Source organism: Micrasema longulum, unplaced genomic scaffold (genome assembly GCF_059751315.1).
Source record: "Micrasema longulum isolate JH-2025_06_02 unplaced genomic scaffold, ASM5975131v1 h1tg002185l, whole genome shotgun sequence".
NCBI classification, from domain to species: Eukaryota; Metazoa; Arthropoda; class Insecta; order Trichoptera; family Brachycentridae; genus Micrasema; species Micrasema longulum.
Window position 1 is genome coordinate 453,778 of NW_028279350.1, and position 18,144 is coordinate 471,921.

Here is an 18,144-nt window from a genome sequence, read left to right on the forward strand (position 1 = left end):
ATAATGAGCTACTTGAACTACGTAATAAGTTCTTCCGAATCAACCGATGACAGAGTGCTGTGATAGATTTCCGGTTTTCGGGAAGCCGACTCACCAATCACCAGAACCCACCGACTAGAACTTGCGACTTCACGGGTGGAGTAATTTCAAAATTGCTAAGCATCAAAAAAATCATGGCGGTGATAATACGATGCATAATTTTTTTTTTTTACTTAGATATTCTATTAACAAATAAAAGAATGACCACTGTACTTCCTCATTAAGGACCTCGCATGAAGAGGGGGGCATATGCAGTTTGCAAATTTTCACACAAAACCATATTATAGTATAGTTTTGAGAGAGAGCTCATTTAAAAATTTGGATCTGCCCCCTTTTATACCAAAATCTTAATTATTGCATGTTGGAAAAATAGGAGCTGCTCCAGATCTGTTTCCGTATTGCGCTGTAATGCTCGCTTATCTTTCACCGGAGTTCGCTCTCTCGCGCATTAAACTCTAGATTTTTTTTGTTTACAAATAGTAGTAGTCATTTGGATCTGCCCCTCTTCATGCAAGATCCTCAATTTGTGACCAGTTTATTTTCCTGAATGTAATTTTGAATGGTTTCAGAGAAAGATGATTAACAATATTATTATTTGTTATTGGCAGGCAGCTTTTGCGAGTGTGCCTTACCTCGGTTAAACATTATGTAACTTATGTAACTTGAGATATATCAAAATATAATCGGTTACTTATCATCATTTAACATCCACCTGTTTCTATGTTATGTAAGATGCACGCAAGTCGATCTACAATCAATATGGAGAGATGAACGATGTGTTATACGATCAGGTTCGGAGTGGGGGAGTGGCTCGGGCTCGTGCAGCTGGCCGTCGCGCGGGAGCAGGAGCAGGACGCCATGCTGGAGGGGCTCCTCACGCTGCTGGCCACGCTGGTCAGCTCGCGCAGCAACCTCGGCCACGACGAGCTCACGCAGTCGCGCCTCGAGGTCGCCACCCTCCTGGCCACGGGGGACAAGACGCACAGCCAGCTGCTGGAGCTCATGCCGGAGCGCTCGGGTAACGCGCACACCCGCAACTTCGAGACTGTTCTCAAGGAGGTGAGTACTGGCTGCTTGTACTAATTATCCAGTTAATGAGAATTCACACGCTACCTTTTATTCCGAAACAACATCTCACTCCCTTGGGAAAATTCTTTGTGAAAAAATTCATTATTATTAACTTGTTCACTGCGGTACTTAAATATGTCTGTGAGCTCCTATGGCAGCGCTACTAATTAGTGCTGTGGCATATGTGAGTAATTTATTATTAAAAAGGTTCGTAGCTTAAGTATTCATCGAGTATAGAGTCTATACCATATTTTGCGGACAATAAGATTGAGACGAGATGCATTGGACCATAAGATGCACCCTAATTTTTGGTTGAATTTTCCAAGCAAAAAAGTGCGTCTAATGGTCTGAAAAATATGGCATTTATGATCACTAACAAAATGAGCGTTCAAACTAATAAATAAAATGTGTAAATTTTGAATGTGGAGAAAGGGTTAAAACAGGATGACGATGCTAGGTCCGCCGTAGACTAACGACCTTCGTATTTTTGACATAGTGATATTTGGAGTGCCGGCAATCGATTCAGACTACTTTTTATACTGAAAAATTTATCATTCCATCGAGAAAATTCTTATTTTTAATGACTAAACTAATTTCTCCCTCATACGGTGCGAGCAAAGTCACCGGTAAAAACTAGCACCAAAAAATTTCCTTCCCATCGCAATACAAAATAGTAGAAGAGTTTTGCTTACCATTGAAACTCCAATTACAAATGTTGTTTCTCTTATCCAGAATATTTATGATCAATTTTTAACTGGCGAGATACAATCGATGCAAGAGAACAACATTCCTCTGCCCGTGACAGTTGTAATACCAACATAAGAGACCAAAAAAGTTGCCATAAATTACGTAACACTGTGCCGGAAAAGGAGATACTATCTCGCATTAATATATTCTGAATAAGAGACATTCTACATAACGATAATTATTTATGGTAAATTGTAAATAATTTTTTTAGCTATCGTACTACAAGGCACCTCCGCGAGGCTCGGAAACATTAGAACAAGGTCAGTTTGCGCCCAAGGCCGTGGTGTGGAGCTCCCACTACGACCCGCTGCACGTACTCCAGAGGGCCGTCCACCGCAGGGACTTCCAGAGCTCTATGGATCGCTTCACGGCCTAGTGAGTATCCCCGCCCGCTATCTCTACTTGTTGCCATATACTAGTGATGGGTAACCTTTTTAGTTCGGAATCTCAAGATCTAAAATTCTTTTTGCAGCCCCGATACAAGAAAGAGTGTTATTTTTGAACTGTTCATTTGTTATTCATTGAAGCTATTTATACACTAACTATTTTTTTTTAATGTGTTTTGGGATAAAATAAAATTTTACTAAAAAGAATCAAAAAATATTCAGAAGTAAAAATAAATAATTATTTAGATTCGTGACTTTTTTGTTGCTGAATTCTATTTGCTAAATCTTCAATTGATAGTTTGTATTTTGTACATTTTAAACACAAGCGAGTCTTACAAACTTCATCAGTTATTCAGTTTTTTTTATTTGTTTTAATATTATTCAACGCTGAAAACATGGTTACACAAAAGTACGTAGAGGGAAATACTGCGAATAAAGCCAGTGCTAGATTTTTAGCTAGTCTAACACCCGTGTCATAGGTTTCCCATCACTGCCACATACCGACGTGGTCTAACTGAGCTCGAATTACAGCGTCAAATCTGCCGGGCTGTTCCCCAACGGCAAAGAGGGCGCGCTGTGGCCCCCGCTGCGCAGCGCGGGCGGCGCTCCGGGCGGCGGCGACGGGGACCCGCGCCGCCTGGTGCGCTGCGGGCGCCTGCACGCCGCGCTGCTGGCCGTGCTGCACCGAGCCGCGCACCGCCAGCGCGCGCCGCCCGAGCACGTGCTGGCGCTGGCGCTGCACCTGCTGGGCGCGGCGGCCGACCTGGAGCTGGAGGCGCGCGCGGCGCCGCGGCCCGCCGAGCTGTGTCCCTGGCGGCCGCCGGGCGCGCCCCCGCGCTCCCTGCTCGACAGCTTCACCTCGGACAGTCTGGCGGAGAACGCGCGCACGCCCATCGGCCTGGTCGCGGCGCCGCCCCCGGCCCCCCCGCCGCCCTCGGATACCTTTCCTACAGCCTACACCTCCGATAGTGAGAATCTTTTTATTTAATCGATTTGTTGAACTGGTTTTGGCGCTGTGTACCCTGGGCACGGAGAGACATACATAGTTAGTAGTAGTGAATCCCAAAAACGTTCAGAGTTTTAAGTTATCACTGATAATTTTACTGCTTTATGTAAAAGCTCTGTCACTGTACGCAAACATTATTCTCTACCTTCCATAACTCATTACACAAATACAAGAGTCACTAGATACTCCATACTCCACCCTGATGATGCAAAAACAACTCGCTGCTGCTCGGTTGAAGTGTATAATCTACTTCCGTTGTCCATAAGGACAATTAGTATGTACTCTCAATATAAAATTCCTATTAAGAAATGAATTGTGGAGGTGTGTTGCGCACGGATGAGTGGATGGATCAAGTCAAATAGGTAAAAAATTGTTTACTGATAATGAAATTTTGTCTGCAAGTTTATATGAATTAATTATGTGTTTTTATGATTATTTTAGTTTATTTTGCGTATAATGTTTACAATGATAATTAGGTTAATTAGATTAATTTTTATTTTCTTATTATGTTAACTATGTTCAATAACTAATTAAAGGCATGTTTCATAACACTTATTGTAAAAGGTTTCCCTCGGCACGGGACACCCCAGTGAGGGAACATTATTCTGTATAAAAAAAATAATACAAAATTGTAAAAGTTTAAATAAAAAAATATTTTAAAAAATTGCCTTACTGGCCTGTTGTTGTGAGATCGTATTTTTTAACTGTAATAATGATTGTGTTTATTTATTCATATCCCAATTTTATTTTCTAATTACATACCTCCCTCACTGGGTAAGCCTGTATCGAAGCGAGTTTTTTTTTGTTAAATCCGGATATATTCTAGATTTTGATGCATGGAGAATAAGTATGAAAGCGCCCACCCCTTTCCGAAACTGGTCATAAGGACTTCGTCTTTCGTCTGTTTTGTATATTCATATATATAATTTAGTGATAGTTTTTACATTTCTTTACAATCAAACCGCAAAAATAACAGAACATAGAAGCTTTAATAGCTTTTAATGTATTCCTCCCTGCAGATTTGTCAGTTCCAGGATCCCGCTTCGAAAGGAAGAAAACACGAAACACCTATACATGTTGAAAATATTCACACAATTCGCCCGGTACAACACGCACTTGAACAAAGAAAGAAAAACAATTCGCATCATATTGCACATAAGTACGTCAAATTATCAAGACGATACTAGCAAAGTTTTAACACAGATCCCAACATGACACTATCAAACTCGCGTGAAATTTCCTTTCGTCATAACGCAATATCTCTAAAAAAACCCTAATTGTCCTATGTAACACCAACAGTCTGTACAATCTTATGCAAGCTCCTCGTCGGATTGTTTATTTCACCGAGTGTGATTATGTTTACCTTCAGGCGACACAGATTGGGACACGTCGGAGGCTGTGGACGTGACGGGGGTGATGGTGCGCTCCCCGCTGCCGGCCGGCGAGGGGGACGGGGACGGCGAAGAGGGGGGGGCCCAGATCCTGCTGCACCACGACTACGTCATGCGGGAGGATGATGAAGTCAGCTTACAGGTACGCCATATTACTAATTTAGTTATCATTGGCGATGTCGACTACCGTGCAGTACAGGGTCCTGGTAACATGCTCAACATCAAATGGTTTTCTTTCTCTGTAGAAATATAATCTCCGTTCTGGCACTGACACCATAAACTTATCATCTTGCCTTAAAGAACAAAATGATGCATTATCTTATGTATTGAAATTTATTGCAACAGAGAGGGAAAACACTGGAGAAAGGTATATGGAAGTTTAAGCATTTCTTCTTATTCTCTGTCGATCTTTCTCTCCCCAGCCATTCCATTGACAAAGCGTCTCCACTCTTCACGGCTCTGCGCCCTCTCCGCAACTCCATATAGGGTCGCCCGTGATGATGTTTTCACCCGGTCGATCCATCGAGCTGCAGCTCTGCCTCTGCTTCTTCGTCCTGCACACTGCCCGTGATTATTATTTTCTGGGTCATGTCTAGTTATGTGTCCGAAGAACTGCGGAATACATTGGCAGCATACGGTCGATAGGCGAACTTTTGCATTGAGTTCCTCCAATATGGAGGCATTTGTTCTTCTGGCTGTCCATGGTATTCTCAGCATACGATGCCAACACCACATCTTGAAGGCATCTATCCTCTCCCGCTCGCTTGGTTTAACTGTCCATGTTTCTGCGCCATATAAGAATATTGGTAACTTTGCGATTAGGGATCTAGGCATTTACAGACCTTATTTTCATTCAACATTTGTTTTATGAGTTTTATTGTAATAGAAAAGCCATTACCACATTATGCCATCTAACTAGGTAATTATTATCTCGGGATTCGAGGCATCTGTGATACGCTTAATTAATTATCAACACATGATGTGATACAATATAAAACAAGTAGATAAAGCACCCTTTGCATCACATACATTTTACTATGCGCAATTTCTATTTTTCCCAGGAGGAAGCGTACCAACTGGCCCTCCCGCCGGCGGAGTCCGACGAAGGAGACAACACGCAGATGGCTGTAGCTATTCCCGGCGACATGAGCCTCGTTTCCACCACCCACGAAGGTACCGCACCGATCATAACCCACACGACCATTTACCGGTAGCGTCACTAATGTAGGGTCATTAAAGGTGTCGTTCGTGTTCCAGTGTCCATGGTGTTCCCCGTGGAGAGCGGGCCGGGGGGCAGCGGGGGCGCGGGTGCGGGAGCGGCGGGCGGCGCGGCGCTGTGCCTGCCGTACGCACGCGTGCAGCCCGTGCCCCCGCCTATTACGCCGCCCCCGCGACTGCGCCCCCTGCCCAGCAAGCACCGAGCCAAACCCATCGCGGTAAGCCGACTGTCACTCGCTACATACATGAGAATTTTATATGTGATTTGTAGATTTTTAGACAGGTTAATGGGAAAAATATGCTTATTACTGTTCAATGTGCGTGTTATGCAAAAATTTGCAGAATTCAGGTTACAAAAACACCTTTGCAAGATTTAGAAATGGTTTTGAATTATGCTATTATTTGGTAGGTAGGTTTTCATGCATACCATTATTTTAGTTTACGTTGGCATCAATAACTAATTTTCCATTTTTGGTGGAGATTTCTAAATTTGCTTCTAATACTCTCAAGTAATCATATATGTATGTTTGTATATTGAGTACTTACATACACATATCATTTTTTGTTTTCATTACTTTTTTATTTATTTTTTACATATTTTTAAATCGATCGATAAGGTGGTTGATAGATACAAAAATATCAGCTTTAAGCTGCTCGCTTAAAACAGCAAGACTACGTATTATAAAGTCAGTCTTATAAGTTAGTCATATTATTGAATATATCATAAACCATTATTTTATTGCCGTTTATCTTCGCTACATAGTTTTATGTTCAGCTTCTTGTACATATATGTTTCTTCATAAAACAGTGAGTACATGTGCATAATGCGGATATTGCAGGCGCCCCCGGGACAGGGAGACCCCGACACCGTCCCCGTGAACGAGTCCATCATCTCGCTGCTGCTCAAGCTTCACTCCCAGCTGTCGGGCTGCCTCGACAGCTTCAGTCTGGAGGACGACAGCGGCGCGCCCCCTGCCCCGGCCCCCGCACCTGCGGAAGGGGACTCGGGGCCGCCGCCTTGCGAGAACAGGATAGGTCTGTTGGCTTCTATCTCCCGACTCGCTATCCTTGTCATCTCAATTTCTCCGCCGTGTTTAGATCTCGAAACGATCGAGCTACCGTGTAAGAGAGAGACTTCGAGCAATCGGTAGAGAGTATCTTAATCTTACCAGACAATTTCCTTAACACGTCACGCAAGAGTTATGAATCTAGTGTATGCCATGTTAAAATTACCACCCCATCAAATACCCAAATAAGCGCTATATTTTGTGCTGTCATTCCAAATAGGTTTTTAGATTAGAAAATTCTTTGGAAAGATGATGGTGAGAATTTGAAGATAATTGTGATGCGCAGCTTTTCCGGTGATTGTAAAGTCCCGTACAAAACCAGGGCCCGTGATTACAATGGGAAGTTATCAACTATCTTCAATTTTATCTACAAAATAAATGAAAAATAGAATATGCGTACATTTTTTTTTCTAAACATGTTCAATTATAGGTTACCGATGGTTTTACTAATGTATGCGTGTAAAAATTATTCAATACCTCCCGTATCGCCAAAGACAATTACTATAGTTACTAGACATTCCACCCTGACGCTGCAAAAGGAACATTAACGTCAAAGAGGATTGGTCTACTTCTCCATTAAAAAGTGTAGAACCTACTTCCATTGCCCATAAGGGCAAATACAGTCACTATGAAATCGCCACTAAGAAATGGATAATGGAGCTTTACAGGGCCTATGACCTGTCATTGGCTAAGTGGCCACTTTACACACTGTGTAACATGCATCATTTTGCCTTTGTTTGAACATCCATATTTCTTCGTAAATTGTTAATCTTAATGACTCCCTAGGGCAGTGGTCGGCCAACTCATTAGTCGAAAGAGCCAAAAATCAGCGGTACAAGAATTAAGATTTCTTTGTCAGCCAGCCAAATTTATTTTCGTATAAAAAGGTTTCCTGAAAGCCAATGGACTTTATTATGTGGTAGAAGATTTGTTGAAAGAATTCTTTGAATTGGCGATAATTGACCAATTGTGTTGACAATCTTGATTACCAATCCAAAATATTGAGAGATGAGATGTCTTCGCACAAAGCGCTTCTTGGTGAATGATGCAACGATAAACGAGTATCTAGTGATGATAGAAACAGAACCTTTTCTCTTTCCGGTCACACTTTTTGTCCCATCTGTTGAAATTGAAACAATTTTATGTATTGAGTGTAATTTATTATATAAATAAAAGACTAGTGATACTTTAATCCACAAATTTGGAATATCCAGTGACCGGTTTCATCGCTTAACTTATTAGTTAACCGGAAGAAAAAAATAATTTGATAATGATCCTTAAGATAAAAATAACTTTATTTAATTTACTTATATATAACTTTGAATTATCTATCCTTAACTTTGAATTATCTATCCTCTGTTTTGTATAAATACATTTAACTCTTTAATAAAGATACCAGTCTCGAAGATGTCGCAAAAGCGATGAAACCGGTCACTGGATATTCCAAATTTGTGGATTAAAGTATCGCTCGTCTTTTATTTATATATTAAATTACAATGAACTTCCATCAAGAATTTTCACTTACAAACTCAAATGTTTTTATTGAGTGTAAGATGATGTTTCTCTGTCCATTTAATGACAGCGTTTGCAATATCCTCGCCGCGTGTTTGACTTTTCAGTGGTAATAATCCTAAAAGTTCTTCATTAGAACCCGTTGACAGAATAAGCGAAGAGTGAAACTTGGCCGCACTCGAGTGGCTAAAGAGCTACATGCGGCTCGCCGACCACTGCCCTGGGGGATGAAATCCAGTATATTGTCTACAGACATTTGGATAAACTCAAAATATTTTAATGCACGGGTGGTTTAGATATGTTACTTATTAGAATAGGGAGGTTTGAGATAGTATAATATAGTTAAATAAATAATTACGTAACAAGTTTTTATCGCTGACGTAACAAGTAAACCCGGACAGGTGACGGCCCGTACTTCATCGGCCTGGTGCTGCGCAAGCTGTGCGCGCTGGACGCCGGGTGCGCGGCGGCCGTGGGCGCCGTGCGCGCCGCGCTGTGGCCGCGGCAGCGCGAGCGGCAGGCGGAGCAGCGCGCGCGCGAGCAGCGGGAGCGCGAGGAGCGCACGCGCCGCGCGCGTGAACGCCAGCGCACGCTCATGCAGGACTTCGCCTCGCGGCAGAACGCCTTCATGAAGCAGGCCATGGAGACAGGTGAATACTAATTATTTATTTAATCTCGTATAATTCTTGTCTTTAATTGAAGATTGGAAGGATGAAAATGTATTGAATCAATCAAATTTATTCCACTGTCTTACGACCAAATGATTTAGTTTAGTAAAATGTTATGTCAAGTTTGCAATTAATCATTAAAAATTTGAAGAATTTCTAAAATTACTAAAATTTATCCAATCTAGGTTTTAGCAATTTCATTATATTATGTACATACATATTTTCATTAATTCTTATGTAAGTTCTATCTAAATAAAACATTTCTCAATTTTTTGTTTTAAAACTGACATTTTTAAGTATGTTAGCATGTATTTATTTTTTATTTCTTGTAAATGCTCCTCGGGCGTTAATGAACAAAATAAATAAAATTAATAAATAAAGGATTGCATTATTAATTTAATAATTGAGTTTAAAAATATATTTCTTTAAAATTGTAATTATTTAATTTTTATTAACTATACACAAATAATAATATTTTATATTATTTATGTTCAAAGCATTCACTTTGTAGTCAAACATTTTAATCAATGTTATTAAATATTAGTGTATAACTACTTACAGATTTTTTATGTCTGCCGGTTTCGTCAGGACAACATGCAAATGCTAAAATACACATTCACCGTTACCATCACCCTAGTATACATAGTATTTACAAAAAAATACATAAATTACATGCAGAGTCAAAGGAGATGCAAACATGCACAAAAATTAGGCCAATAATATTTAGTGATATGTTGCAGAATGTGTGTGAGTGGGAGTTAGGAAGGGGGGAGCTAGGAGGTTGAAAGTTACACGACTGGTTAATTTTTAAATCAAAAAGTGGGCTATATTAAAAAGATATTTAATTATTTATTAGTGGAATATTATTTTTCAAAGCTTTTTTTAATCTAAAATTTTAACTCATATATCTTTATTGAAATCGCAAAATCTGTTTTTTTAAAATTATTTAAGCATCTCATGTGTCCTTTAATGCAAATATTAAAGCTATGCGACGTCTCCCAATGTATCTTGATGGGCACGTATCGCATTGTCATCGGTACACCTCTGTGTTGTTCAATGGTAAAGGTGAAAGAGTATTTTAGCATTTGCATGTTGGTGTAGCGAGTGTCCCGACGAAGAGACGGGTACATCTCGAAACCGGTAGACATAAAAAGTCGGTAAGTGGTTATATACTGATATTTACTTACATTAATTAATAATATTTTATGTTCCTCGACTGGCACCTGAAGCCTGAGGCTGATCATCTTACCTTCATGTGATAGATTATCAATACATACTGCATTTATTACTTTTTATTACATTAATTCGATTCCTCGGAACTCATTAATCTACTTGCTTACCGTGTCCCCTCCAGGCCAACTAGACTCTCTGATATTTTCTATATTCGTAAAATTAAAACGAATCATCGGAAACATTCTACGATCCCTCGTATATGTGAAACATTTAACAAAGATTTTAATAGTCTTGATATATTTAACACTCCATACAATATGTACAGAAGAGAATTAATAGGCTTGATTCATGCTCTTCATTCATAATTCATTAAATCATTAAATCAAATGCAATTTTCCACTCTTACTTTCCTTCAATCATCCTTTACCACTCCTTATCAATTTCCTTCTTTTCCTTTCCACTATCTCCTTGTTTTGTCCATATTTATCCTATTTTAATATATAGTATGTTTATTATTTTTATAGTTTAAACTTTAAGCCGTCGTCGCTTTATTATTTAGTAAATACATATAATTGGATGGCAGGCCCTACTATGTATACATTTTATATAGTTTTTTTTTTTTTTATATTAATTTAACCTGTACATCTTTGTTTGTATTCAAAATAAATAAAATAAATATAAAATTTATGATGACGATACTAAACAAAACCAATAAATAGAAAATACATTCGCAAATACTAAATGTCCGCATCAGCCATCCCGAAATATAAAGTGATAGGACACACGTAATAAGTAATCATTGTATGTATATTGATGTTGCAGAAGGAGCCGGAATGGAGTGGCAGGAAGAAGAGGAGTGTGTTCTGGAGAAGGAATACGACTGCATTATCTGTAACACGACTTCCCCCAGCACAGAGGCCAATCCCATAGGATTGGTTGTTCTCTTACAGGTTAACTAAATTCCCTTTAATTTTGATTAGGTTGGCATTTGGATTTACCCCAGCATTTTTTTCAAATTTTAAAAACTTATATTATACCACTATTGGAGTATGGGTACCGTGCGTAGGACTCTCCCGGACACCGATGCCCACTGACGCCTGATCTGCTACCATCTTAAGGTCAGTGTAGAAGGTGAAATGTGCATTTTCTGTACCCAAACAATAAAATGATAAGAACATCAAAATACCTGTTGCCTAGCACGGGATGTCAAATTGCTGATAATATGGGGAATAGAAGATAAACTACTACAAGAGCAGTAGCACCCTCAGGTACCACCGGTAGTAGGTTCATTTCAGACACAGAGTACTTTAATAGAGTTCAGTTCGGATAGCTCGATTACCAATTCTGTATTATATTATTCAACATGTAATAAATGCATCGAATCATAACCGCATCTTCATTTGGGGTAGGAGCTCCTGCATCAACAAGCGACAATCCTACACATGTATGGAGTAGCTACTTTAGAAAATAAAATATACACAATTCTACTGCAGAAAGTCGAAAGATGTGATTTTAAAATCCTTACTATAGTATATTACACGCTATAAAGATAATATTATTGAAAAAATGACGGCAAGAGAGGAGACTCGAGACGCAACGCCCATTTGCGGAGTTTTTCCTGGAAACTATTTCTACATGGTAGTTTTACCATTCCCCTTGGACATGCTGGGGACCGACAGTTTGCAATTTAGAAGGGATTGGTTCACACTGATCCATTTTTACAGACTGATGAAGAGGTTATATCGAAAACCCAGCCATTTTGGAGATTATCAATTTTTATTTTCCCGAAGGATATCTCCGACAGCGTCCGCGCAGACTTTTTTACCTCCCGGCTTCCATAATCAACCTGCCTCTGCTTATGCCGATCGGAAGAGCAGTCAGGCAGCTGAATGTGATCGTATTAAAGATTGACATCTTTCACATCGGAGAAACTAAGACTTTAGGTAAATACTCTTGCTATTGGAGAGTATTACGCATTCACAATATCGAGCCATTTATTGAGTTCCCGGTCTGACGTGTTGTCCTTATGTAACACCTTAAATATTATGTTTTATTTGTGATGTTATTTTGGTCCAATAAATGTTTTGTTAAAAAAATCTAATTCTGTCTCAACGCTCGAAAAAATCCTCTACAGCAGAGTTGTTTCAGACTTGAGCAATTTACCCCAGGCAAAATGTGTACCTGATTTAAAAGCCGCTTGCAATAATAATGTTGTATTCCAGTCGAGCTCAGTGGTGGGCCACCGGCGGAGGGATGCGGAGCGCGCCTCGCTGGCCCTGACGGACGCCGAGAGGGCCAAGCAGCTGCCGGCGCGGGACGCCACCCTCGCCGCGCATCACTTCCGGCGCCACCATGACATGGACCAGCACTTTGACAGCGTGAGTTCCACCTTCAATTACCCGTTCGATCCGTACTCGGACGTTATGGCGATAAATTGTTTCATATTCCAGTAAATTAAAAACTGGAGAATTGTAACTTGGTTTACGGCAAATGGTGAATGTTGGAATTGACAATATTCTATATGTATATGTCCAAATGTTTGTAGATAGAAGAATTGACAAAATGTGGATATGCAGAATTGTGATTGCTGTTACACAAAAGACAGGTCATACGCCCTGGAAAGGCCTAGACTTCCATATTCCCTTCTCGAAAATGTTTTCCTTCTCTGTAAAAATTTGTATTTATTTGCAGGAATCGTGGCTGGTGTCGGTGAACGTGGGGTGGGAGGGCGGCGTGCACGTGCAGTCGTGCGGGCACCACGTGCACCTGGCGTGCCTGCAGGCGTACCTGCGCTCGCTCACCAACCCGCAGCGGCCGCACAACCTGCACATCGACCGCGGCGAGTTCCTGTGCCCCGTGTGCCGCCAGCTGGCCAACTCGGTGCTGCCGCTGGCGCCGGGGCAGGGTCGCGCGCCGGCGCCGCCGCGCGCCGCGCCGCCGGCCGACGCGCTGGCCGCGCTGCGCGAGCCGCCGCGCGCGCCCGCCGCCCCCACCAGCCTGTCGGAGGCCATCGCCAAGGCCATGGAGGACATGATCAACAGCACGGCGCTGCGCTTCAAGCCGCCGGCGGGCGGGATGCCCGGCCTGCAGGCGCTGTTCCTGTTCGTGGCGTCCGTGGCGCGCGCCAACCTGGAGGCGGAGCTGGTGCAGCGCGGGGGCTCGTTGGCCACCACGCTGCCCCGGTACAAGCCCCGCCCTGACTGCATCGGTGATACTTCTTTCTTTATTTACCTACTGGCATAGAATTCAGAATAGTCCAGAAACCGCATACGCGCATCAAACAGAAGGCGACTAAACTACTCATAAAGGAGTAGTTTTCGACAATTAGTTTCTTTGTAGACGTCGCTCAGTATGCAACTCCCGATTTGAATTCAACTATGCCGTGTTGTGTCATTTTAAAGTGTAGAAATACTGCTGGGATAAAAAAGAAACGGGATGGGATCACATTTCATGCGTAAGTAGCAAATGCATTACTTAAAAATTTAATTATTTTTTATCTGTCAGATTAAGGAAAACAAAATTGATATTTTGTTAGTGTTGCCAGGGTAGTCAAAAATTTTACGATACTTTTCTCATCTAATGAAAGAACTAACGAAAATTGGACCTCTCGGATTAAACAATGCCGTGGTAGACATTTGACCGACATTATCTTTAAAACATAATGGCATCAAATATTATTTAACATGACATAAAAATATCCGCTTTATGTAAAATAAAATTTGTTTAAATTTTTAAGTTCAAAGTTCATTAATTCAATTACTATTAAATGACCCTTTACTAATCTATTCTGTTGTGTCAATCATGTTTCCGCATGATTTACAATAAAATTTTATAGAAATTAACAAATTGCTTTTTAAAATAAAATACATACAAAATACATTTGTATTATGATTATATTTTTCGCGATCTGGCAACATTACGTGGCGACTTCACGCGTGCGCGCGGTGAAAGTGGGGTAAAGTGAGGGGTTTTTTGGGCACAATTCGATGTATTCAAATATGATTCTACGCTCGTTATGGACTATTCTTAATTCTATGCCTACTGGTTTTATTTATTTAAACCTTCAATATATTAACCGTGGGTAGTCTCGTATACTGAACGGCAGTTGCTGGAAGGGGTGGTTGCCCTGTATAGAGGGGCAGTTGATTAAAATAGAACTAATGCAGCATGTACCAGGGGTTGTTGGACCGGAGGAACACCAAAAATTTTAACCCCAATGTTTATTATATTTATAGAGACATTAAAGTTATTAGATGCGATGTGTCCTGGGTACACATCACCGGGAAGAGAGGGTTAAAAAACTGGATATCGTGCCTGATGCTGCACATAACTTGTATGTGTCTTCAATCACAAAACTTTTAAACTTTTAAAATGCTTAAGACACGACTAACGGAGTGTTATTACTTTTGGTGCAGTTCCCTTGATCCACGTGCTGAGCAAGCACGCGCGCGTGCTGGCGCAGTGGACCGCCGCCCCCTGGCTGGAGCAGCTGACGGGCCTGGACGAGGACGAGGGCGCGGGGGCGTCCTGCTCGCTGGTGAAGGGCGGGGGGCGCTCCAGCCCGGCGCCGCCCGGCTCCCCGGACGGCGGCGGCGGCCGCGAGCTGCCGCTGCTGCTCAAGGACCCGGTGGCCGTGCTTCTGCACTTCCTGCTGCTGATGCCCCTCCACCTGCAGCAAGGTACGCGACTGATTCTTCTTCTCGCCTATTTTGTCACGGGCGGTGTGGATTTTCAATGTGAAAAAAGTCACAATTTAACAAAAAACACTGAACTGTATTATTCCCGCATTGCGGAGATTTTCGGTCATTTTTTACACTATTTACCTCTTCGTTCATATTCAAAACACCCTCTTAATACCCATCCGCAATTCCTCTTTCTTCTCCAACTCGTACTTAAATATTTAAGTAGGATGCTGTAATAGGACCTTTGTATTCCGGCAGCGTACCTGACGTGCATGGTGCGCGCGCTGTACAACCTGGCGTACTACCAGGTGGTGGGCGGCGCGCTGGCGGGCGCGGGACGGCGCGCGCGAGCGGAGCTGCTGGGCGGCGCGGCGCCAGCGCACAGCCTGCGCGGAGCCGCCCGTCTGCTGCTGCAGCAGCTGGCCGGCCTGCTGGAGCAGGACGAGGACGAGCCGCCCGGCTCTCCCCTCGACTGGGACGCCATGGAACTACAGGTATTTTATTTTGTTTCACTCTTAAAACAAATATGTTTATTTACTGTTACTCGGATTTCATGATGATTTTTCTTTACATAGCCTGCCCGAGTTGTTAATTAAAACTCTGTATTGAGATAATGGCCCTAAAAGATTATTAAATTATTTGAATTAGATTATAAATACTATATTTTCAGATGGGTTAACTATCTAGCTTCAATATTAAATTACTTGAAAACATTAATTTATTTAATTGAATTACATATCTGTGTTTTCTCACTGTTGCTTTGAGCTGGCGATATGGGATAGGTTTGCATATTCAATGGCATTCCAAGGCGATACTCTTCTGGCACACCGTCAGCCACCCGTGCTTACCCCATGCCCCGCAAGACCCCTAAAATTTATCCCCTCTTAATTTTGGCTTTTGTAAGATGGATTCTATCTCTAGAAGTCGAGAGCATTCCTTGTCGTCTTCCTATCGTTTTGCTTACATATCTTATTTGACACTCTCTGATTAAGACACCCACTCGGGGCTCCCCTAGTCTATCAACCTGCTTTCCATGTTTGGAACTCTTCGGTACTAGAGTACGCCTTGGCTTTCACCCCTGTAAAATCATATTATACTGCCTCTGCCTACCTTGTCGCTTACCTTATTTGGTTCACCGGGTTCTTTAGCGAGACATATAATTTGATTCACCCAGATTCTAGTAGTTGATCTCTGGTAACTGCTCAGTTAAGTACGAATTCTAGCTTAAAAGCTGAAGTTCTTGGAGTTATTAGTACTTCTTCTCCTTCCCTTCGGAGCTGTAAATCACCCCTGCGTCGAGAAACAATAATTGCGCCAACTTTCAATCTGTAAACTCGGTGTTTGTCAATCTGTGTAACCCACGACAATGAATTTGATTAAATTTCTAATGCTTGTACTTTATTTATTAACGAACATAAATGTCCATTTATACAATTTATGGGGTTTTAATATTACAATAAAAGAAAGAATAGTTAAAAATATTTTAAAAAAAGAAAAGTAGTATTGACAAACATAAGGGACATCGAGACAAGATCTGGACTATTTATTTAGTGCTCGTTTAAACCGCTGTAAACTTTAACCAAAAAAGTCCAGATCTTGTCTCGAGTTAACGATACGACAAAGACGGGTCATTGGAAAATTAAGGCCATAGTTTGTTCTATGCTGATCGATGAACAGTTCTTCATAGTTTCTCAACCTACAAGTCGGAATATGTGTAGTATGTAATTGCGTATTAATGAACATATTTTAAATATAACCGGTGCGTTATAAATTTGTATACTCCGATCCGCAGGTGCAGGAACAGCTGCTGCCATATCTGCGTGTAGCGGCCCTCCTGCGCCATCACCTGTGCGGGGAGGAGCTCCCCCACATCCCGGCCGAGGACCGGGAGTTCGCTAGTCTGTTCCGCTTCCTGGAGTTTGTGTCACCCGGTAAGCGACTAAATGTACTTCAATTCTTCGAGTACTCTGTTCTATTCGGATTTCTTTTTCAATGTAAAGCGGGATATTTTACTGTTATATTTTGAAATACTCGAGTTTGTTCTCGCAACACTCGGAATTATACAATATAATGTCAGTTAGTCTATAATCCGTGTTGTGGTATTACCAGAGGAGAGCTGCATTCGGGCGGGCGCGGGGCTGCAGTGGTGGGGCAGCGGGGGAGGCACGGAGCAGGCGCTCGTGGCGCGCTGGGCGCGGCAGCTGGCGGGCGCGGGCGCGCGCTGCCCCGGCCCACTGCGCCGCCTGCTGCCGCAGCACCGCGCCTGGCGCCAGCCCGCGCTGCTCCGCCTGCCCCGGGACTACGACCGCCTCTTCACAGTGAGTACACGCCATTATGTATTTCTTGCCCTTGTTTATGTATTCATATCCCCGAGAGAATGATGATGTTTATCTCCATATCTATCTGGCAGAATTATTTTATCGTAAATTAGGCATATCGAATCGAAACACGCCCTCGATACGTATTAAATAACATTATACTTTTATCATTTATCTTATTAAAACATACCAATAAAAACACTTAACTATTTGGCCCGATCCACTCATCAATCCATGCGCAACCCGCCTCCGCTCTTGATAGTAATTTTATTGCTCGACTTTAATTCATGAACTTTTTTTTTCAATTAATTCTTCACATTTTGAAACCCTTTCTAGAGGAGCCTTTTATACTTATTTTAAAGTACACTAGAACCTCTTTTTACATGCATGGTTTTAAAATAACTTTGTACAAAAAAATATTTTTTTTTTTTGAACTAACTAATGTTTAACAATGTGTAATTCAGTCGAACTTGATTATTACGAGAAAGTCGGGACCGACTGAATTTGCTCGTTATAAGCATTACTCGTTATACCAGAGAAAGGTTTTTTAAATCCAATCGCCATTGTCAGTATTGAAAATTATAAGAAATGATTACAAACATTTCAAATTCAGATAAATTAGTATTTATTCACAATGTTGACAGATAAGGATAGAAAAAACTTTTTGCACACTTCGACATATTTCGCACCACGTTCTATTTTACAAATAATAGCCACTTTTTCGCAAATCGAATCAATTCCGCTGGTTAGTAGTTATGTTTACAATTCAAGGGTTATATTTTAACTTATTTGACATCACCCACTCGTAATGTTTATTATGAATTTACCATAGAACATTCTAAAAACCCCCGAAACAAGGATGTCATTCA

General features: G+C 41.4%; 1 protein-coding gene across 1 annotated transcript in view; it reads left to right on the forward strand.

Annotated features, from left to right (window-relative positions):
• Ubr3 (Ubr3 ubiquitin ligase) overlaps positions 1-18,144 on the forward strand; it is an 81,053-nt gene that overhangs the window by 58,967 nt on the left and 3,942 nt on the right. The window contains exons 10-24 of the mRNA XM_088239561.1: positions 831-1,098; positions 2,066-2,229; positions 2,772-3,208; positions 4,616-4,779; positions 5,699-5,810; positions 5,895-6,073; positions 6,695-6,890; positions 8,836-9,084; positions 11,098-11,225; positions 12,498-12,653; positions 12,967-13,483; positions 14,691-14,954; positions 15,216-15,451; positions 16,750-16,888; positions 17,067-17,275. Coding sequence (XP_088095687.1) covers positions 831-1,098; positions 2,066-2,229; positions 2,772-3,208; positions 4,616-4,779; positions 5,699-5,810; positions 5,895-6,073; positions 6,695-6,890; positions 8,836-9,084; positions 11,098-11,225; positions 12,498-12,653; positions 12,967-13,483; positions 14,691-14,954; positions 15,216-15,451; positions 16,750-16,888; positions 17,067-17,275 — 3,418 coding nt within the window. The remainder of the gene's footprint in view (positions 1-830; positions 1,099-2,065; positions 2,230-2,771; positions 3,209-4,615; positions 4,780-5,698; positions 5,811-5,894; positions 6,074-6,694; positions 6,891-8,835; positions 9,085-11,097; positions 11,226-12,497; positions 12,654-12,966; positions 13,484-14,690; positions 14,955-15,215; positions 15,452-16,749; positions 16,889-17,066; positions 17,276-18,144) is intronic.